General features: G+C 42.9%; 1 protein-coding gene across 1 annotated transcript in view; it reads left to right on the forward strand.

The window, feature by feature from the left end:
- Positions 1–20708, forward strand: part of LOC129812496 (neuronal PAS domain-containing protein 3-like) — a 61048-nt gene extending 40340 nt beyond the window's left edge. Inside the window, exons 6-8 of the mRNA XM_055864114.1 lie at positions 8671–8818; positions 14185–14300; positions 15025–20708. Coding sequence (XP_055720089.1) covers positions 8671–8818; positions 14185–14300; positions 15025–16466 — 1706 coding nt within the window. The 3' untranslated portion in view covers positions 16467–20708. The remainder of the gene's footprint in view (positions 1–8670; positions 8819–14184; positions 14301–15024) is intronic.
- Positions 20709–23544: the final 2836 nt, after the last annotated feature.

The following is a 23544-nucleotide window of genomic DNA, read 5'->3' on the forward strand; positions in this document are numbered from 1 at the left end:
TGAGTATGCAGGTAGGCTAGCGGTTGAGTGTATTGAGTATGCAGGTAGGCTAGCGGTTGAGTGTATTGAGTATGCAGGTAGGCTAGCGCTTGAGTGTATTGAGTATGCAGGTAGGCTAGCAGTTGAGTGTATTGAGTATGCAGGTAGGCTAGCAGTTGAGTGTATTGAGTATGCAGGTAGGCTAGCGGTTGAGTGTATTGAGTATGCAGGTAGGCTAGCGGTTGAGTGTGTTGAGTATGCAGGTAGGCTAGCGGTTGAGTGTATTGAGTATGCAGGTAGGCTAGCGGTTGAGTGTGTTGAGTATGCAGGTAGGCTAGCGGTTGAGTGTGTTGAGTATGCAGGTAGGCTAGCGGTTGAGTGTATTGAGTATGCAGGTAGGCTAGCGGTTGAGTGTGTTGAGTATGCAGGTAGGCTAGCGGTGGAGTGTATTGAGTATGCAGGTAGGCTAGCGGTGGAGTGTGTTGAGTATGCAGGTAGGCTAGCGGTGGAGTGTATTGAGTATGCAGGTAGGCTAGCGGTGGAGTGTATTGAGTATGCAGGTAGGCTAGCGGTGGAGTGTGTTGAGTATGCAGGTAGGCTAGCGGTTGAGTGTGTTGAGTATGCAGGTGGGCTAGCGGTTGAGTGTGTTGAGTATGCAGGTAGGCTAGCGGTGGAGTGTATTGAGTATGCAGGTAGGCTAGCGGTGGAGTGTGTTGAGTATGCAGGTAGGCTAGCGGTTGAGTGTGTTGAGTTTGCAGGTAGGCTAGCGATTGAGTGTGTTGAGTATGCAGGTAGGCTAGCGGTTGAGTGTGTTGGCCCAGTAAACAAAAGGTTGCTGGTTTGAATCACAGAGCCGACTAGGTGAAAAATCTGTCCATGTGCACTTAACAATAATTTATCCTCTAAATTGCTCTGGATAAGAACATCTACTAAAATGTAAATGTAATGACGCTAATACTGACGAGAGAGCTCTGACGTTCAAAGGCAGAGAGATACGGAGGTCCAGGTTTGGTGCCTTCATACATATACAGTACACTTGCTATACTGTAGAATGTGTAACCTTTATTTAACTAAGCAAGTCAGTTAAGAACAAATTCTTATTTGCAATGACGGCTTGAGATTAGAATATGACTGTGGAATTGTAACGCTTCTCGTGGGCTGAAGGATATTTATTAAATTGAACACTGAAACAAAATTAACCAAAAGAAAAACGAACAGTTCCGTAAGGTCACTACAACTATACAGAAAACAACTACCCACAAAACACAGGTGGGAAAAGGCTACCTAAGTATGGTTCTCAATCAGAGACAACGATAGACAGCTGCCTCTGATTGAGAACCATACCAGGCCAAACACACAGAAATAGAAAACATAGAAGACGAAACATAGAATGCCCACCCCAACTCACGCCCTGACCAAACCAAAATAGAGACATAAAAAGGATCTCTAAGGTCAGGGCGTGACAGGAATTTTGAGTTTGTCGTGTATACTTGATTTGTCAAGTAATTTACCAAGATTAGGGTTAGGATTAGAAAATGTATATTTTTTACCTGAAATAAATATGGTAATAAATACATCCTAAAATAATAAATGAGTCATGACTACCAATATTATGACTCAATATCCTCACAGCAGATACAGTATAATGATTGAGTATATAAATTCTTAATTATTTCCCAAAATATTAGAACCATCACATTTACAGTTCCCAAATATTGTAGTTGTAGTTTCAATCCAATATGTGGATATTTGAATAATCATGAATGACTATTCAACTGAAAATAATCTAAATAATGTTTATATCTCTCCCTTTTCAAATGTAGTATATTGTGTATATCCTATCATTGTTAACTCATAGTATAACAAATCGAGGTTTATACTAGGAGTTAATCATTTACATTTTAGCAGTGGGGTGGCAGGTAGCCTAGAGGTTAGAGCGTTGGGCCAGTAACTGAAAAGATGGTGGATCGAATCCCTGAGCTGACAAGGTAAAAATCTGTCATTCTGAACAAGGCAGTTAACCCACTGTTCCTAGGCTTTCATTGTAAATAAGAATTTGTTCTAAACTGACTTGCCTAGTTAAAAAAACAATAATTACATTTTAGAGTTAATTTCCTGCAATTCTACACATTTTGCCATGGGGCTTCTAAAACATTTTGCAGTTTTAAAGCAAGTTTGCTGCAAATCTACACATGTTGCCATGGGGCAGAGAAAATATTTAGCAACTTTATAACTAATTTCATGTAGTTCTACACATTTTGCCATGGGGCGGAGAGAACATTTTGCAGTTTTACAGCACATTTTCTGAAATTCTACTCATTTTGCCATAGGGTGCCATAGAGAGAAATGTTTGCAGTGGTAATTCAACCATGATTACTACAAGTTTAGATATTCGGCCATTTTACTAATAAGTTATTTTTTAATGCTGACATGGGCTAATTGAGTGACTGTCAGTGACAGCTTGTGTATTCTAGTATTCTAACTCTCAACAGTAAGTTGAGACCCCCAAATTAGTTTTAAAAATACATATATATTTTTGTCTTTGGAAATCCCTCCACTACAGTATACTAGACCTCCTCAGTACTAAACAAGTAATTTCTTTCAATTTTCTCTTTCTTTTCTTTTCTTTTCATTCTATATGTATAGGAAAAGAAAGCAGTCAGTGATCTAAAGTCAATTAGTAGAACCCTTGGGAAGGTTTCTTTAACAAGGCTATCAGTTCCTAATACTTTTTCATTACTGGCTGTTACGATAATCCTCCTCCTCTTCATCAGAAGAGGAGGAGCAGGGATTGAACCAAGGTGCAGCGCGTTGAAATGACATGATGAATTTATTTAACAAGACAAAACGGACTATACTTGAAAATGATACAAAATAACAAAACGAAAGTAGACAGACCTGAACGACGAACTTACATACAACGTGAAGAACGAAATGAACAGGAACAGACTACATGAAATGAACAAACCGTAAACAGTCCCGTATGGTGCAAACATTGACACAGACACAGGAGACAACCACCCACAACGAACACTGTGAAAACACCTACCTAAATATGACTCTTAATTAGAGGAACGCCAAACACCTGCCTCTAATTAAGAGCCATACCAGGCAACCCATAAACCAACATAGAAACAGAAAACATAGAATGCCCACCCAACCTCACGTCCTGACCAACTAACACACAAAACTAACATAAATAGGTCAGGAACGTGACAGTACCCCCCCCACAAGGTGCGAACTCCGGACGCACCAGCACAAAGTCTAGGGGAGGGTCTGGGTGGGCATCTAACCACGGTGGTGGCTCAGGCTCCGGGCGCGGTTCCCACCCCACCATAATCCATCCTAACTTCCTCCCTCCAAGAATGTCCACCCTCTTTTCTCCCCCACAAAATTCTCTTAATAATATACCTAATAAGGATAACACCGGGACAGAGAGATAAATCAAGATAGAGGGATAGATAAGACTATAAAGATAGATGAAGATAGAGAGGGAGATTAGGATAGAGGGGCAACTCCGGACTGAAAGGCAGCTCCGGACAGAGAGACAGCTCTGGACTGATGGGCAGTTCTGGGTATCCAGCCTTTTCAGGCTGAAGGGCAGCTCATGGCTGACTGACGACTCTCGATGCTCATGGCTGGCTGACGGCTCTCGACGCTCATGGCAGGCTGACGGCTCTCGACGCTCATGGCAGGCTGACGGCTCTCGACGCTCATGGCAGGCTGACGGCTCTCGACGCTCATGGCAGGCTGACGGCTCTCGACGCTCATGGCAGGCTGACGGCTCACGACGCTCATGGCGCTCTGACGGCTCTCGACGCTCATGGCGCTCTGACGGCTCTGGCTGCTCATGGCGCTCTGACGGCTCTGGCTGCTCATGGCTCTCTGACGGCTCTGGCTGCTCATGGCTCACTGGCGGCTCTGGCTGCTCATGGCTCGCTGGCGGCTCTGGCAGATCCTGTCTGGTTGGCGGCTCTGGCAGATCCTGTCTGGTTGGCGGCTCTGGCAGATCCTGTCTGGTTGGCGGCTCTGGCAGATCCTGTCTGGTTGGCGGCTCTGGCAGATCCTGTCTGGCTGACGGCTCTAGCGGCTCCTGTCTGGCTGATGGCTCTAGCGGCTCCTGTCTGGCTGACGGCTCTGTAGGCTCATGGCAGACGGGCGGCTTTGCAGGCTCATGGCAGACGGGCGGCTTTGCAGGCTCCTGGCAGACGGATGGCTCAGATGGCGCTGGGGAGACGGATGGCTCAGATGGCGCTGGGGAGACGGATGGCTCAGATGGCGCTGGGGAGACGGATGGCTCAGATGGCGCTGGTGAGACGGATGGCTCTGGCCGGATATGGCGCACTGTAGACCTGGTGCGTGGTGCCGGAACTGGAGGCACCGTGCTAATGATAAGCACCTTCCTACTAGTGCGGGGAGCAGGGACAGGGCACACTGTATCCTCAAAGCCTACTCTACCCCTGATGCGTGGTACCGGCACTGGTGACGCCGGGCTGAGGACAAGCACATCAGGATTAGTAGGGGGAGAATATATAGTGTGTACAGGGCTCTGGAGACGCACTGGTAGCTTAGTGCTTGGGGCCGGAACTGGAGGCACCGGGCTAGATGCACGCACTACAGGGAGAGTGCGTGGAGGAGGAACAGGGCTCTGGAAATGCACTGGTAGCCTAGTGCGTAATGTAGGCACTGTAGGTACTAGGCTGGGGCGGGGAGGTGGCGCCGGAAATACCGGACCGTGCAGGCGTACTGGCTCTCTTGAGCATTGAGCCTGCCCAACCTTACCTGGTTGAATGCTCCCGGTCGCCCTGCCAGTGCGGCGAGGTGGAATAGCCCGCACTGGGCTATGCAGGCGAACCGGGGAAACCATGCGTAAGGCAGGTGCCATGTATGCCGGCCCGAGGAGACGCACTGGAGACCAGATGCGTTGAGCCGGCCTCATGACACCTGGCTCAATGCCCAATCTAGCCCTACCAGTGCGGGGAGGTGGAATAACCCGCACTGGGCTATGCACACGTACAGGAGACACCGTGCGCTCTACTGCGTAACACGGTGTCTGCCCGTACTCCCGCTCTCCACGGTTAGCCTGGGAAGTGGGCGCAGGTCTCCTACCTGCCCTTGGCCCACAACCCCTTAGCCCCCCCCCAAGAAATTTTTGGGAGTTACTCACGGGCTTTTTCGGCTTCCGTGCCAGACGCGTTCCCTCATAGCTCCGGTTCCTCTCTCCGGTAGCCTCCGCTCTCCTCAGTGCCTCCAGCTGTTCCCATGGGAGGCGATCTCTACCAGCTAGGATCTCCTCCCATGTGTAGACACCCTTTCCATCCAGAACATCGTCCCAAGTCCACGAGTCCTGATTATTTGGTCGCTGCTCGTAGTCACACTGCTTGGTTCTTGACATTTGGTGGGTGGTTCTGTTACGATAATCCTCCTCCTCTTCATCAGAAGAGGAGGAGCAGGGATTGAACCAAGGTGCAGCGCGTTGAAATGACATGATGAATTTATTTAACAAGACAAAACGGACTATACTTGAAAATGATACAAAATAACAAAACGAAAGTAGACAGACCTGAACGACGAACTTACATACAACGTGAAGAACGAAATGAACAGGAACAGACTACATGAAATGAACAAACCGTAAACAGTCCCGTATGGTGCAAACATTGACACAGACACAGGAGACAACCACCCACAACGAACACTGTGAAAACACCTACCTAAATATGACTCTTAATTAGAGGAACGCCAAACACCTGCCTCTAATTAAGAGCCATACCAGGCAACCCATAAACCAACATAGAAACAGAAAACATAGAATGCCCACCCAACCTCACGTCCTGACCAACTAACACACAAAACTAACATAAATAGGTCAGGAACGTGACACTGGCATTCTTTTTATATACAGTTGGAGTCGGAAGTTTACATACACCTTAGCCAAATACATTTGAACTTAGTAATTCACAATTCCTGACATTTAATCCTAGTAAGAATTCCATGTCTTAGGTCAGTTAGGATCATCACTTTATTTTAAGAATGTGAAATGTCAGAATAAGAGTAGAGAGAATGATTTTATTTCAGCTTTAGTTTCTTTCATCACATTCCCAGTGGGTCAGAAGTTTACATACACTCAATTAGTATTTGGTAGCATTGCCTTTAAATTGTTTCTCTTGGATCAAATGTTTCGGATAGCCTTCCACAAGCTTCCCACAATAAGTTGGGTGAATTTTGGCCCATTCCTCCTGACAGAGTTGGTGTAACTGGGTCAGGTTTGTAGGCCTCCTTGCTCGCCTACGCTTTTTCAGTTCTGTCCACAAATTTTCTATAGGATTGAGGTCAGGGCTTTGTGATGGCCACTCCAATACCTTGACTTTGTTGTCCTTAAGCCATTTTGCCACAACTTTGGAAGTATGCTTGGGGTCATTGTCCATTTGGAAGACCCATTTGCGACCAAGCTTTAACTTCCTGACTTATGTCTTGAGATGTCGCTTCAATATATCTACATAATTTTCCTCCCTCATGATGCCATCTATTTTGTGAAGTGCACCAGTCCCTCCTGCAGCAAAGCACCGCCACAACATGATGCTGCCACCCCCGTGCTTCACGGTTGGGATGGTGTTCTTTGGCTTGCAAGCCTCCCCCTTTTTCCTCCAAACATAACGATGGTCATTATGGCCAAACAGTTCTATTTTTGTTTCATCAGACCAGAGGACATTTCTCCAAAAAGTACGATCTTTGTCCCCATGTGCAGTTGCAAACCGTTGTCTGCCTTTTTTATGGCAGTTTTGGAGCAGTGGCTTCTTCCTTGCTGAGCGTCCTTTCAAGTTATGTCGATATCGGACTTGTTTTACTGTGGATGTAGATACTTTTGTACCTGTTTCCTCCAGCATCTTCACAGGGTCCTTTGCTGTTGTTCTGGGATTGATTTGCGCTTTTCGCACCAAAGTACGTTCAACTCTATGAGACAGAACGTGTCTCCTTCCTGAGCAGTATGACGGCTGCGTGGTCCCATGGTGTTTATACTTGTGTACTATTGTTTGTACAGATGAATGTGGTACCTTCAAGCGTTTGGAAATTGCACCCAAGGATGAACCAGACTCTGGCAGTCGCAATACATCAGGCTAAATTAACCGCTCAATGATCTCAATCAATATGTATTTGCATTAATCATGGCGCTTTAAAACAGAAACAGTCAGAATCTTAGCAAGGTAGTAAATGCATATTGTTATTTAAATTGCAGCTACAAATAGCCTTCAATTTTTTTCTGACGTCTTGGCTGATTTCTTTTGATTTCCCCATGATGTCAAGCAAAGAGGCACCGAGTGTGAAGGTAGTCCTTGAAATTAATCCGTTGGCACACCTCCAAATGACTCAAATGATGTCAATTAGCCTATCAGAAGCTTCTAAAGCCATGACATAATTTTCTGGAATTTTCCAAGCTGTTTAAAGGCACAGTCAACTTAGTGTATGTAAACTTCTGACCCACTGGAATTGTGATACAGTGAATTATAAGTGAAATCATCTGTCTGTAACAATTGTTGTAAAAATGACTTGTGTCATGCACAAAGTAGATGTCCTAACCAACTTGCCAAAACTATAGTTTGTTAACAAGAAATTTGTGGAGTGGTTTAAAAACGAGTTTTAATGACTCCAACCTAAGTGTATGTAAACTTCCGACTTCAAATGTAAATCATCCCCCCTCGTGGAAGTATTTTTATGGTATAGGCTATTTGTAGCTTCAATTAAAATAACAATATGCATTTACTACCTTGCTCAGATTCTGACTGTTTCTGTTTTAGAGCGCCATGATTAATGCAAATACATATTGATTGAGATCATTGAGCGGTTAATTTAGCCTGATGTATTGCGACTGCCAGAGCATCTTCACTTATGCAAAGGCAGACCAGACAAGGACACAACCAGCAGAGTGTAGTGTAATGTAATGTAATGTAGTGTGCTGTAGTTAGTAGCTGGTACAGACTCACAGTGCCACCAGGTGGTGGGAGAGGCTCACTGCAGCCAGCCTCAAAGCAGACAAACATAGTGATGGGTCTGAAGGATGCACAATTTTATAAATCAGAAAACAATCAGATTTTAAGCATCTATCCTATAATTACACCCCTTGCCTAACCCTACCCAGGAAATCAAGACCCATAAATTCAAATTCAATCTCTCTATCTAACTAACAAACTAGTCATACACTGTATAATGTTCGTGTGTTCTGTTTCTATCCTGAAATCACACACCTAAAGAGTTATATCTTTACCTTTGTTACAACTGGTGTATATTTCACCATGATGTACTCATTTATTCATAAGTGGTCCCGATTGACTCTCATTCATTCCATATTAAGTGTGTATTGTTCCCTCATCGTTGGTTTCCAGATCAGCACACACACTGTCCTCTGAGGTATTTAATAGTGTAACCTGTGCAGCATCTCCGTTCCTGTTTTAGCCAGTCAGAGAACTTGATTAATGAAGGTAGCTAGAGCAGAAAGCAGCACAGCCCCTCACACAGCTGTTGGATGCCACCTGATGGTCTCTCTCCTTTCTTTCTTTCTTTCCTCCCCTCTATCCCTCTTACTGTAACTATTGTCCTCTTCTCCTCTCTTCTCTTTGCTCACTCCCCTGTACTTTCCTCTCTCCTCTGTCCTCCCCCTCCCCTACTCTCTACTCTCTACTCTCTCCACCCCAGTGATAAACAAGGGCCAGTGTGTGACCAAGTACTACCGCTGGATCCAGAAGAACGGTGGGTACATCTGGATCCAGTCCAGTGCCACCATCGCCATCAATGCCAAGAACGGCAATGAAAAGAACATAATCTGGGTCAACTACGTACTCAGGTAAGGCTGGGCCCCATCTGTGAACCACCCAACACATGACAGCCAGCCAGTGCCCAGAAACAGTCTGCTTCCAAAATGGCACCCTTTTCCCTGTGTAGTACACTACTTTTGACCTGGCCCATAGGGTTCTGGTCAAAAGTAATGCACTATACTGTATAGGGAATGGGATGCCATTTGGGAAAGCACACACACCAGGAAGCAAACACAAGTGAACACAAGATTGGTCATTCATTTTCATTAAATATGCTATTTTTATTTTTACCATTTCAGTATTTTAACAAGGTGTACATTCTTCTTGTCAATACAATTTTTATCAAATGGTTTACGCATAGTTGTAGTACCTATTCTAACTTCTTTGTCAAAATAGGATAATGGCATACAGTACCAGTCAAAAGTTTGGACACCCTTACTCATTCCAGGGTTTTTCTTTATTTTTACTATGTTCTACATTGCAGAATAATAGTGAAGACATCAAAATTATGAAATAACTCATGGAATCATGTAATAACCAAAAAAGTGTTAAACAAATCTAGTAGCCACCCTTTACCTTGATGACAGCTTTGCACACTCTTGGCATTCTCTCAACCAGCTTCATGAGGTAGTCACCTGGAATATCTTTCAATTAACAGGTGTGCCTTGTTAAAAGTTAATTTGTGGAATTTCTTACCTTCTTAATGTGTTTGAGCCAGTCAGTTGTGTTGTGACAAGGTAGGGATGGTATACAGAAGATAGCCCTATTTTGTAAAATACCAAGTTCATATTATGGCAAGAACAGCTCAAATAAGCAAAGAGAAATAACAGTTTATGTCAGAATCTCCCTAGGAGAGGTGGGTGTGGAGTCAGGCGCAGGAGAGCAAGAATTCCAAGATAGGCGTTTATTTTACTGGTCCACCAAAACAAAAGGTACAGGACCACAAAAGCAGCCACAAGAAAACAGGAACGCAGTCTAGTAAAAAACAGAGGAACACACTCCTCTACTAAACTAACGTGCGGGAAAAACAGTCCCGTGAAAATAAACCTGCTTAACAGTAAAAAAACGCAACCCAAGCCAACGACAGTAACACAAACAATCCCGCACAAAACCTAGCGGGTAGGGCGAGATTAAATACCCCACTGATTAGCTTTAACTAGACACAGGTGAACACAAGACAGACAAAACCAAACGAAAAAGAAAAGGGATCGGTGGCAGCTAGTAGACCGCGACCGCCGAGTGCCGTCCGAACAGGGAGAGGAGCCACCTTCGGTGGAAGTCGTGACAGTTTAAGACATGATTTCTTTAAGACATGAAGGTCAGTCAATCCGAAAAATGTCAAGAACTTTGAAAGTTTCTTTAAGTGCAGTCACAAAAAACATCAGGCGCTATTAAACTGGCTCTCATGAGGACCGCCACAGAAAAGGAAGAACCAGAGTTACCTCTGCTGCAGAGGATACGTTCATTAGAGTTACCAGCCTCAGAAATTGCAGCCCAAATAAATGCTTCACAGAGTTCAAGTAACAGACACATCTCAACATCAACATCAACTGTTCAGTGGAGACTGTGTGAAACAGGCCTTCATGGTCGAATTGTTGCGAAGAAACCACTACTAAAGGACACCAATAAGAAGAAGAGATTTGCTTGGCCCAAGGAACACAAGCAATGGACATTATAGACAGGTGGAAATCTGTCCTTTGGTCTGGTGAGTCCAAATTTGAGATTTTTGTTTCCAACCGCCGTGTCTTTGTGAGACGCAGAGTAGGTGAACAGATGAACACAGCATGTGTGGTTCCCACCATGAATCATGGAGGAAGAAGTGTGATGGTGTGGGGGTTCTTTGCTGGTGACACTATCAATGATTTATTTAGAGTTGATTTATTTAGAGGCACACTTAACCAGCATGGCTACCACAGCATTTTGCAGCGATACGCCATCCCATCTGGTTTGCACTTAGTGGGACTATTGTTTGTTTTTCAACAGGACAATGACCTAAAACACACCTCCAGGCTGTGTAAGGGCTATTTGAAGTGATGGAATGCTGCATCAGATGACCTGGCCTCCACAATCACCCGACCTCAACCCAATTGAGATGGTTTGGGATGAGTTGGACTGCAGAGCGATGGAAAAGCAGGCAACAAGTCCTCAGCATTTGTGGGAACTCCTTCAAGACTGTTGTAAAAGCATTCCTCATGAAGCTGGTTGAGAGAATGCCAAGAGGGTGCAAAGCTGTCATCAAGGCAAAGGGTGGCTACTTTGAAGAATCTCAAATATAAAATATATTTTGATTTGTTTAACACTTTTTTGGTTACTACATGATTCCATATGTGTTATTTCATAGTTTTTATGTCGTCACTATTATTCTACAATGTAGAAAATAGTACAAATAAAGAAAAAACATGGAATGAGTAGGTGTGTTGAAACTTTTGACAGGTACTGTATACAGTTGAAGTCAGAAGTTTACATACACTTAGGTTGGAGTCATTAAAACTTGTTTTTAAACCACTCCACAAATTTCGTGTTAACAAACTATAGTTTTGGCAAGATTTAGGACGTCTACTTGGTGCATGACACAAGTAATTTTTCCAACAATTGTTTACAGACAGATTATTTCACTTATAATTCACTGTGTCACAATTCCAGTGGGTCAGAAGTTTACATACACTAAGTTGACTGTGCCTTTAAACAGCTTGGAAAATTCCAGAAAATGATGTCATGGCTTTAGAAGCTTCTGATAGGCTAATTGACATCATTTGAGTCATTTGGAGGTGTACCTGTGGATGTATTTCAAGGCATACCTTCAAACTCAATGCCTCTTTGCTTGGCATCATGGGAAAATCAAAAGAAATCAGCCAAGACCTCAGAAAAGACATTGTAGACCTCCACAAGTCTTGTTCATCCTTGGGAGCAATTTCCAAATGCCTGAAGGTACCACATTCATCTGTACAAACAATAGTACGCAAGTATAAACACCATGGGACCACGCAGTCGTCATACCACTCAGGAAGGAGACGCGTTCTGTCTCCTAGAGATGAACGCACTTTGGTGCGAAAAGTGCAAATCAATGCCAGAACAACAGCAAAGGACCTTGTGAAGATGCTGGAGGAAACAGGTACAAAAGTATCTATATCCACTGTTAAACGAGTCCTATATTGACATAACCTGAAAGGCCGCTCAGCAAGGAAGAAGCCACTGCTCCAAAACCGCCATAAAAAAAACAGACTAAAGTTTGCAACTGCACATGGGGACAAAGATCGTACTTTTTGGAGAAATGTCCTCTGGTCTGATGAAACAAAAATAGAACTGTTGGCCATAATGACCATCGTTATGTTTGGAGGAAAAAGGGGGAGGCTTGCAAGCTGAAGAACACCATCCCAACCATGAAGCACGGGGGTGGCAGCATCATGTTGTGGGGGTGCTTTGCTGCAGGAGGGACTAGTGTACTTCACAAAATAGATGGCATCATGAAGAAGGAATATTTTGTGGATATATTGAAGCAACATCTCAAGACATCAGTCATGAAGTTAAAGCTTGGTCGCAAATGGGTCTTCCAAATGGACAATGACCCCAAGCAAACTTTCAAAGTTGTGGCAAAATTGCTTAAGGACAACAAAGTAAAGGTATTGGAGTGGCCATTACATAGCCCTGACCTCAATCCTATAGAAAATTTGTGGGCAGAACTAAAAAAGCGTGTGCGAGCAAAGAGGCCTACACACCTGACTCGGTTACACGAGCTCTGTCAGGAGGAATGGGCCAAAATTCACCCAATTTATTGTGGGAAGCTTGTGGAAGGCTACCCGAAACATTTGACCCAAGTGAAGCAATTTAAAGGCAAAGCTACCAAATACTAATTGAGTGTATGTTAAACTTCTGACCCACTGGGAATGTGATGAAAGAAATAAAAGATGAAATAAATCATTCTCTCAACTATTATTCTGACATTTCACATTCTTAAAATAACGTGGTGATCCTGACCTAAGATAGGGAATTTTAACTAGGATTAAATGTCAGGAATTGTGAAATACTGAGTTTAAATTATTTGGCTAAGGTGTATGTAAACTTCCGACTTCAACTGTATCTGCCAGTATTAGTTTGCTCTAAGGCACTGTTAATGAAATGCGTTTTTGCCATTGGCACCATTGAATTGATCATTGCAGAATTATCTCTGCATCCTAAAGTGATTGAGGTGTTATTGTAATTTTAGATCCAGATACACACACAAAAGCTGTTTTTCCAAGGAGTTGCTAAATATTGAATTTAGCTGCCAGCACAAAAAGGAACCCTTCTCTCATGAACTGTAATAGATTTATCTTCTCAATATCCTTCCAAATTTCTCCTCACCTCTGCGGGCCCATAGAGCAGCTGTGAGAGCCAGAGAGTTAGGAGCTTTGCTTTAGGGACAGCTGGATCAATCAGAACACTAGGAGAATGTCAAACGCTGTGTTCTCTGCAATCCCTGGCAGCGATATGCTCTAAATGATTATCTTTTGGCAAAGAAAATTAGCATGGTTACATGCACACAATAATGCGATTATTGTGGATAGTCAGATGAATATAATAGTGGCACTGATAAATGCAGAAAATTGACAATCAAAATAAATGTTCTACCACAGTGAACATGTTTTTTTTGGGAATCACATTTGATTCTGAGTTCAGACAAAGTTTGTATGTGAAAACTACTTGTAAGATGCGTACATTGTTGTTCTGAACTGCACTGGCGCTAAAGAGGGAGGCTCTCGGCTGGTGCTAGCACATGTGCAGATCAAATACACCGCTGGAATGATGATTAAGGTGTTTACGTGTCCTGCTCAGAAAAGCAGGTGTTTAAATCGGCGTATGCTTAATTCAATTTTGACCTTGCGCCGATTAAGATTTTTTATTTTACCTTTATTTAACTAGGCAAGTCAGTTAAGAACAAGTTCTTATTTTCAATGACAGCCTAGGAACAGTGGGTTAACTGCCTTCTTCAGGGGCAGATCGACAGAATTTATACCATGTCAGCTCGGGGATTCGATCTTGCAACCTTTACAATTTTGAGTTCAACGCTCTAACCACTAGGCTACCTGCCGCCGAGTTAAATTAAGTGTTTACACGACTATTGCATAATCTGCCAAATGCAATAATCCATTTAATATCTAATTATTTGTGTGTATTTCAAAGCACTCATTGACTTTCTCTTCCTCTGGTTGTCTCTATTGTCTGTTCCTGCAGTAATCCAGATTATAAAGACCTCTGTGTTGTCTGTTCCTGCATTAATCCAGATTATAAAGACCTCTGGTTGTCTCTATTGTCTTTTCCTGCAGTAATCCAGATTATAAAGACCTCTGTGTTGTCTGTTCCTGCAGTAATCCAGATTATAAAGATTTTTGGTTGTCTCTATTGTCTGTTCCTTCAGTAATCCAGAGTACAAGGACACGCCCATGGACATCGCCCAGCTACCCAACCTTCCAGAGAAAGCCTCAGAGTCTTCAGAGACATCCGACTCTGAGTCCGAGTCCAAGGACAACTCTGGTACGGTACCATCAATCAATCAATAAATCAATATAAGGGTATTGATAAAACCCTTTTTACATCAACAGTTGTCACAAAGTTCTTTACAGTATAACCTGGCCTAAACTCCCTAAGAAAAAGCATACCTTGTATTATACTGTGGCCTTCCATGGAGAAAGAGGAGAAAAGCCCTCATCATTAGTTTGAGGAAAATTTTGAATTAAACATATTCAATGGAGTACCGCCAAGGGGGCAGGAGGGGAGAGGAGAGGATGATTTTGGGTGACAGTCTGAGGAAAGAGACAGCATATTGGCCATTGGCACCAGGCCTCCCTCAGTGCCCCCTATGCCAGCGGGCATGGTGAGGGTTGTGGCCCAGGCCAGCTGCTGCTGGGTAGAGTTGTCCTCCTCACTGTGACAGTACGGTTGGAGAGCACCACTGCTCCAGTATCCAGGGGGTGATCGGTGCCAAGCCAACACACCAGGCACCAGACAGACAGACGTTATTATAACTGCAGTAAAACACAGTGGTGGAGTAAATAAGTAAAATATTCTAATTGAGTGGTAAAGGGAATATTCCATATATCTCTCTATAGCAAAATACTGAACATTAAAAAGATCTTAATGAAGGGCATGAAAGATTATTTCATTTGTAGTGGTTATTTTGGACAGATATTTATACAGTATACATGGCTTTTTTTGAGTGCTGTTGAAGTCTGTATACTAAACAGAACCTTTCTCTCAGACGACAACGAGAACTCCAAGTGGGACAGGAAGGGGAACCAGACTGAGAACACAGAGGACCCGGAGACAGACAGTAAAAAGCAGCAGCAGGGCCAGTCGTCCTCAGAGCAGGAGATGAGGCGTCAGGAGGAGGGAGACAGCTCCTCCAACCCAGAGAGCCAGGAGAGCGAGGACGATCTGGAGCCCAGCGACTGTGAGGTGGAGACCAAGGAGGGCAGACTGGGCCGGCTGGAGGACCTGCACATCAAGGTGGAGCACTACGGAGACGGAAACGGAGGGGTGGACCTGCACGACTCGCCGTCCTCCTCTGAAGAAGAGGAAGATGATGATGACGATAAGGAAGATGACGACAGCTTCAAAGACTGTGACAGCGCCACCGAGACTCTCGCCGCCCCCGCTGCCAGTAAGCAGCAGAAACGTAAGAAGAGGAGGAAAAAGCAGAAATGGGACGGTAGTCGTCCTAAACGCCTGTGCCTCTCCTCTGCCACCCCCAGCTCTAACACCTTTGTTGGGGCTGTCCCCCTCCTGCCGCCCCCCTCCCCTGCCAGTGCCTCTGTGCTCAAGATCAAAACGGAAATGTCCGAGCCCATCAACTTCGACAATGACAGCATCATCTGGAACTACCCACCCAACAGAGAGATCTCCAGGAATGAGTCTCCCTACAGCATGACGAAGCCCGTCCCAGCCCACGATACCTTCCCCTCCCCACAGCCTGGTAGTCTGCAGGTCTCCATCCCAGACTCAGTGCTCACTCCCCCAGGAACAGAGGGGGGCAGTGGGGGTGCAGGTACCAGGAAGGGCGTACCCCCCTCCTTCAGCGGTTATAGCAGCGCCCCCTCCTCGGCCTCCAGCGCCGCCAGCCTGGCCCCTCCCTCCGGCTCTGGGTCCTCCTCCGACCCCCTGTCCCCGCCCCTCTCGGCCTCGCCGCGCGACAACCAGCAATGTCAGAGCACCCCCACCACGTCCGGCTCCTCCCTGCTGTACACCAGCGACCTGGAGGCCCTGCAAAGGCTACAGGCCGGGAACGTGGCGCTTCCACTAGTCCAGCGGGTCACCGGCACCCTCGCCACGACCAGCACTGCTGCCTCACGGGTCTACACCACTGGCACCATCCGCTACGCCCCTGCCGACGTCACTCTGGCCATGCAGGCAGGCGCCAACCTGCTGCCCCACAATGTGGCCCACACTATGAACTTTGTGGATGTCAACGGTAGCCCCAGCTTCAGCATTGACCCCAAGACGCCCATGGAGATGCTGTATCATCACGTCCACCGGCTCAACATGGCTGGCCCTTTTGGGGGTACCATGTCCGGCGCCAGCCTCACCCAGATGCCAGCAGCCAATGTATTCACCACCGCCGAGGGACTGTTCTCCACTCTTCCATTCCCTGTCTACAGTAACGGGATACACACCACACAAACTCTGGAGCGCAAAGATGATTAGAGCAAAACACCAAGACCATATTACTGTGTTCAACTGTCAAAGACTCTTTGAGGCATAAGACTGTGTTTCAAGTGGAAAATAAATATATTCTAGCATTTTGAATTTGAGCAATTGAGCTTGTGTACTAGAAATGAATGGCTCCATGTCTTTCTATCCTTTTCTCTCTATTGACTCCCAATCTATCAATATCTTGTCCTCTTCTTGCTCCTCTTACAGTACTATCAATTATATTTTCTCTGATCAAACTAAACTGACTATTGTTTATTGTAAAGAATTCATTTTTGTCTACAGAGAATTCATATTACCGTTGGTCTCCTACTGGAGTCTTGGGTAACCTACTTTTTATTTGAGTTGATTATGTTGCATCTTTATGAAGATGTCTATTGTATTTAAAGAGTGATGGTGGAAGATATATTTCTATGGAAAGAAACCCTTGGATGGTTTTGCTTCATATCTTGATGTGATTACGGTTGACTATGACAAAAGGATGTTACTCTGTTTGACATTGTCATAGAAATAACCTTAAGAAATACGTTTTAAGGTTAGATCATAATAAGGGTATAGTAGTTTATTTTATAATTAATTTTGTTTTATTTTTTTATAGAACAGATTTAACTTGCAAATCAAGCATTAAAAAAAGCAATTTTAGCAGGGTATTTCCCTGTGAATAGAATGTTATAAATCCCAGGACTTTGGAACAAGTACAGGTCAGTAGGAGATACAAGTATTCCCCCGGTTCCATTTCCTTGGTTATGTCTCAAATGGCACCATATTCCCTATATATTGCATTACTTTTGACCAGGGCACATAGGGCTCTGGTCAAAAGTAGTGCACTATTTAGGGAATAGGATGCCATTTGGAACGCACTCATCTTCTGCAGATCCATGGTGCTACTGTTCCATCAAGTTACTACCCTCCTTCAGCGGGCTGATGTAGGTTCTTCTGTTCCACAGCTCTCTCACAGAGATGAGTGATTGAGTGACAGCTGGGGAGAGTCAAACCTCTAATCAACATATTTTTGTGTTCATTACTACTCCCCTCAGTCAAGTTCAAGGGCTCAATCAGATTGGGCCTGAAGGATAGAATATACCTATATGGAGCAGGTTGATTTTGTTTGTAATTTTTGAAAACTAGATCACTTTCTAGTCTCAGTGTAACAGAGGCTAATTTGCATCATTAACTTGAAAAATGAATGTTTAACTTTGACTGGCTTCTGTCAGTTGTTTTTTCTACTCTACCCTTCCTCTTTCTTTTACATCCTAAACCTCACTACTATCAACGTCAGTCTCCCAAATCCGTTCTTCCATCAGCCATTGTCCGATTCCTGAAATCACATATCAAGGAGATTGTAATAAAGACATGCGTTTCAATCAAAACGGAATATGTTTTTGGAAAAATCACATTCCCTAATTTTTCTCTGTTGCCAAAAAAGTTATCTCACAGTTTGGTGTTAAGAACACTGTGATTGCTGTTTTTAAAAAAATTATAAAATGGAAAAACTGTCACTTAATCTTTTGACAGCCATCCATCAAGTAATCTATTACCAAGCGTGATAACTGTAAACGTGTACAATGTGTAAGTGTCACTGGCTGTCAGTCTCCATAGCGATTTCAGTGTGTGTTACTATATGCAGTGTTACTGAGCTGATGTAGCTGTTTTGTCCTTTGTCTTCTCTGTGCTTTATCTGTAGTCTGGGGTTGGACAGGGAACGTGTGTAACCCTCTCCTTCTCCTCTGCAGTCTTAGTGAACCTGTGGAGGTTAGTGGATTTCGTGTGGTGACCTTCCAATGTAGCGTCACCTTTTTGCTGCTTCCTTTTGTCTATATTTCTTTCTGTTTCTGCTGTTTGCTTTGCTGTTGTGTAGTCTACAGACCTCTCTTTCTCTGAGAGATAAAAGACTCTTAACTAGCTCAAAGGTTTAAGGAGCCATTTTTTGCCATTGAGGAATTCTGGGTTAACAGTTTCCAGCTTGCATTTACCTACCCTACAAAAAGCTAAAGTAGCATTTAGATGTATCTTCTAGACTGGAACCATAAAAGCCTCAGTTGTGAAACATTCCCAGAGTCCCTTGTGCTTCTTGTATGCATTGGGTGTATTTCATTGGTTTCCACCAAACCTGTTGACTTCAAGGACCATGCAACTCACAGGACAAAAAGATGATGGTAGTATTTCAGGACAATAAACCATTTTAAAGATTTCTAAAGAAATGAAAATAAAAAATATTTCGCACTATAAATCTATTTTTATAGATGTTTTGGAAATGCATGTTTACTAAGTTGATTGTTAGTTTACTTGATTTCATTCGGTCCAGCAGCTTTGTCTCAACGTTCAGTGTTTTTTAGTCTGTCCAACAAAGGGAGGGGGAGCCTTTGTCTTTTGAACTGAATCAGGCTACTTCCCTACATCAGGAAACAGTGTCTGTACTTTCTGTGTAGATGTGTTGTTAATCAAATCCAGGTCATGAAATAAATGTTTAAAAAATGAATAAAAAATGAACGTTTGGGGTTGGATGATTGGAATGCTGGAATGGTTGCAGGGGAGCTTGGTATCACCACGTGAGATTGATTCTATCCTATACGTTAGTGTTTTCTATGACGTAGTAAAGCGGGAGGAGACTGTCGGGTCGGGGGCACAGCTCACTTAAACAGACACTGTGGACGGACCAGGAAATACACCCATATGTTACAACAGCAGGATGAGCTGTTTTAATGTCTCTGTGTTGTGTCAAAATGAATTGCTGGTGATTTAAACTTAAACTAATCTCAGCTACTGTCAGATACATAGTGTTTAAAGTTTAAATATGAAAAATGACTTCATTACCTGTGAAGACTGTGTCTGTGTTTTTAACAATTTCTTGTACAATTATACAGATTATTTTAAGAGAAACCAAGTAGATGAATACTACAGGAGAAGGGGATTCTCTTAGTATCAATGTTAACAGTGTTATAAATTCCATATACAAACAAATTAAAATATTAAAAAGAGAACTATGGTACATTTATTATTTTTGATTTAGATTTTTTTTGAAGAAAAACAACAACTAACTGAAGCTAACTTTGAGTGCCTGGCTTATTTTGTAAATATTTTTTTTAAACATTTTTATTTCCATTTTTTAATAATGCTGCAATTTCAGAAATGTACATACTTCATTTTACAACAGGGTTATTTTATACTTTTGTAGGTTTCCATCTGTTCAAATAAACCTGTCACCATCATCCATGGTTGATTTCTGTCTGTAACACCTTTTTTACCATCTAACAGGTGCCATATTCATAATAAACTTCTCAAAGATTTGTTAATATCTGGCATAATTTATTTTACGTTCAGCCATGTCAATGAATGCCCTACACCTCAGTAAGCTGCCTCAGTTTTTCTTTCTTTCTGCCTTTCTTTTCTGATCTTGCTTGAACAAAATGGTACTGGTCTAATGCTTTTCCTAGTTGGAATCTGTGTACATTGCTGGGACATCCATTCAGGTACTGTATGTTCACACTTAAAAATCCTGCCATAATGGTAGCTATGTCAGACCACAGTCTGGGCTCATTCCCCTCCAATCAGAATACGTTGGTCATTATTTAATGTAGTCTGATTGGTCACATCATTAATCAAAGGGCAGCTACTACTGGTTGTTACACTACACTGATTTAATTCACATTGTCACTTAGATAAAAGCACACACAGTATTATGTTAGCTCACCCATGGATAAAATAACATTACTGTGATCATGTCCGAAATAGTTTAACAACAGGATAAATTAACCGACTATCATCACATGGAACAATACTCACACACACATTATCTTGGACGGACAATCTTACGATCTTGTCAATATCATTGTGGTATAACACCAGTTTAAAGCTGAAACTGTCTTTCAAACTATGTCCTCTACAATGTTTTGTCTCTCATTTTGTTTGCCCAGTATCATATATAGAGAGACGTCTAGTGTAAATGCATCGAAAACAATGAGGTCTTAAGAAATGACATAGTTATCTGCAGATACGTTTGATTTGAGTAATGAGTCAACCATTAGACTAAGGCACCAAGCAGAAGAAAATGTAAAAAAAAAAATGTGAACACTTTCCCCAGATATTGCAGACAAGGCCTGTCTAGAAAAAGGATGCCCAAGCCATCAAATGTCTCTCTATTGGTGTTTTTTTAATGAGCATAATCTGTTAATATCATTTATCATAATGTGATAAATGACTAACTACATCTGTAATAAATGCAGTAAATTATATGATCATTTTGAGTGATTTTCTTCTTTTTTCTTTTAACTCAACTGTTGTTTCGGAAATCTGGTAACTTTCATGTTTCGGAACCTGGTAATAACAATTTTTTAGGTGCTACACCTGGTAAATGAACTGGCCCCCTATGAGAACAGCAAGTCTGACGTTGGTTCCATGATCATTTGAATGCAAGGCCGGCTCCAGGCATAAGCGACATTTTGGGGGGGACTCAGTTCGGGTCTCAACCGTAGAGATCCTATTACATTACTACAGGGGCTATGTCATAAACCATAAAAGTTCCATAATGGGGCAAAAATGGCAGCAATCTTGGTCAGAGAGAAATCCAAAACCAGTCTAATTGGAATACATGGCAGTAGAGGCATAGGTGATGCATTTCCTGCTTTTACTTATGCTATTATAGGCACTACAGAGGGTAGTGCGATTATATGATACAATATCAGTACTTGTATTTCCAACTTGTCTAAGTCCTATCATCAACTGATTTCAGCCAGTGTACGGCTGTGGATTGACTGCATTGTTTGAATGGAATGTTGACATATTGGCAATTAATTTGAAAAAGTCATTGGCTGGGGTCTCACTCAGATATCATTAACATGGCATAAGTCATGGCAAAATGTGTAGAATTGCAGGAAATTAGCTTTAAAACTGCAAAAAAATATCTCCACCCCATGCCAAAATGTGTAGAACTGCAGAAAACATGCTTTAAAACTGCAAGCATTCCTCTCTGCGCCATGGCAGAATTAGTCGAATTGCATGAAATTTGTTACAAAATTGCAAAAATGTCTCTCCGCCCCTTGGCAGAGTGGGTAGAATTGCAGGAAATGTGCTTTAAAACTGAAAACATTTCTCTCTGCCCCATTGCAAAATGAGTAGAATTGCATGAAATTGTACACAAAAAATCTCCGTCCATCACAAAATGTGCAGAACTGCAGAAAACTTGCTTTAGAACTTTTAAAAAAAGTTATTACTTGGCCAATTAAAAAATGTGTCGAATTACATACAATTTGTTATAAAATTGTCAAAATATCTCTCCGCTTCATAAAAAAATGTGTAGAAATGCAAAAAACTTGCTAGAAACCTGCAAAAATGTATCTCTGACCCATGGCAAAATTAGTAGAATTGCATGAAATGTGTTATAAAATTCATAAATGTTCTCTCTGCCCCATGGCAAAATGTGTAGAACTACAGAAAACTTGCTTTAAAGCTTCAACATTTTTTCTACACCCCATGGCAACATGTGTAGAACTACAATTAAAATGTGCTTTAAAACTGCAACATTTTCTCTACGCCCATTGGCAAAATGTGTAGAATTGCAGGAAATGTCAAATTAAATCTTCTCGCCGCTGTCAAGAGGGGGGCCACAAAAACATTTTGCCCACTTGGTGGGGGCCCCCAACCAAAACTTGCTTAGGGCCGCCAAAAGGCTGGAGCTGGCCCTATTCAAATGTGAGACCCCTGACTTAAAGGCTGTTTAATATTGAACCCGTTTTGATATGCATGATCAGAGACCTATATCCATCCTGCCCTGCCTTTCTAAAGTATTCAAAAGCCAAGTGAACAAACAGATCACCGACCATTTAGAATCCCACCGTACCTTCTCCGCTATGCAATCTGGTGTCCGAGCTGGTCACAGGTGCACCTCAGCCACGCTCAAGGCCTAAACGATATCATAACCGCCATCGATAAAAGACATCCTTGGCTTTGGCGATGTCATCTACAAAATAGCCTCCAACACTCCACTCAGCAAATTGGTATCAGTCTATCACAGCTCCATCCGTTTTGTCACCAGAGCCCCATATACTACCCACCGCTGCGACCTGTATGCATATCGTTGGCTGGTCCTCTCTACATATTCGTCGCCAAACCCACTGGCTCCAGGTCATCGATAAGTCCATGCTAGGTAAAGCTCCGTCTTAGCTCAGCTCACTGGTCACCATAGCAACACCCACCCATAGCAGGCGCTCCAGCAGGTATATTTCACTGGTCACCCCCAAAGCCAACACCTCCTTTGGCCACCTTTCCTTCCGATTCTCTGCTGCCAATGACTGGAACGAATTGTAAAATTCACTGAAGTTGGAGACTTATATCTCCCTCACAAACTTTAAGCGTCAGCTGTCAGAGCAGCTTACCAATCACTGCAGCTGTACACAGCCCATCTGTAAATAGCCCATCCAACCAACTACCTACCTCATCCCCTATTTGTTTTTGTTTTTCTGCTCTTTTGCACACCAGTATTTCTACTTGCACATCCTCATCTGCACATATATCACTCCAGTGTAAATTGCTAAATTGTAATGACTTCGATACTATTGGCCTATTTATTGTCTTACCTCGTTACTTCATTTGCACACACTGTATACAGATTTTTCTATTGTGGTATTGACTACGTTTGTTTATCCCATGTGTAACTGTGTTGTTGTTTTTGTCGCACTGCTTTGCTTTATCTTGGCCAGGTCACAGTTGTAAATGAGAACTTGTTCTCAACTGGCCTACCTGGTTAAATAAAGGCGAAATAAAAAAATAAAAAATATATTGGATCACTGTAAATATATTTGTTGAATCAATCAATGGACAGACAGATAACTATATAGACAACACTGACTATGTCAATCTACACTCTAAGATGTTGTCTTTGTGTCCAACTCCAACTGTTGACCATCTGTCAATCTTCCTGCCATGATTTCAGACAGCAGTGAGGAGAGGTCATATCATAGCAGAAGCGCGATAAGGCTATCCAGACTATTTTAAATATTTTACACTATTTGAAATGAGGGTTATGAAAGATCACAGGGCAGAGAGAAACTATGAATCTGAAGCTTCTCTAATGGCC

Source organism: Salvelinus fontinalis, chromosome 16, assembly GCF_029448725.1.
Source record: "Salvelinus fontinalis isolate EN_2023a chromosome 16, ASM2944872v1, whole genome shotgun sequence".
Taxonomy (NCBI): domain Eukaryota; kingdom Metazoa; phylum Chordata; class Actinopteri; order Salmoniformes; family Salmonidae; genus Salvelinus; species Salvelinus fontinalis.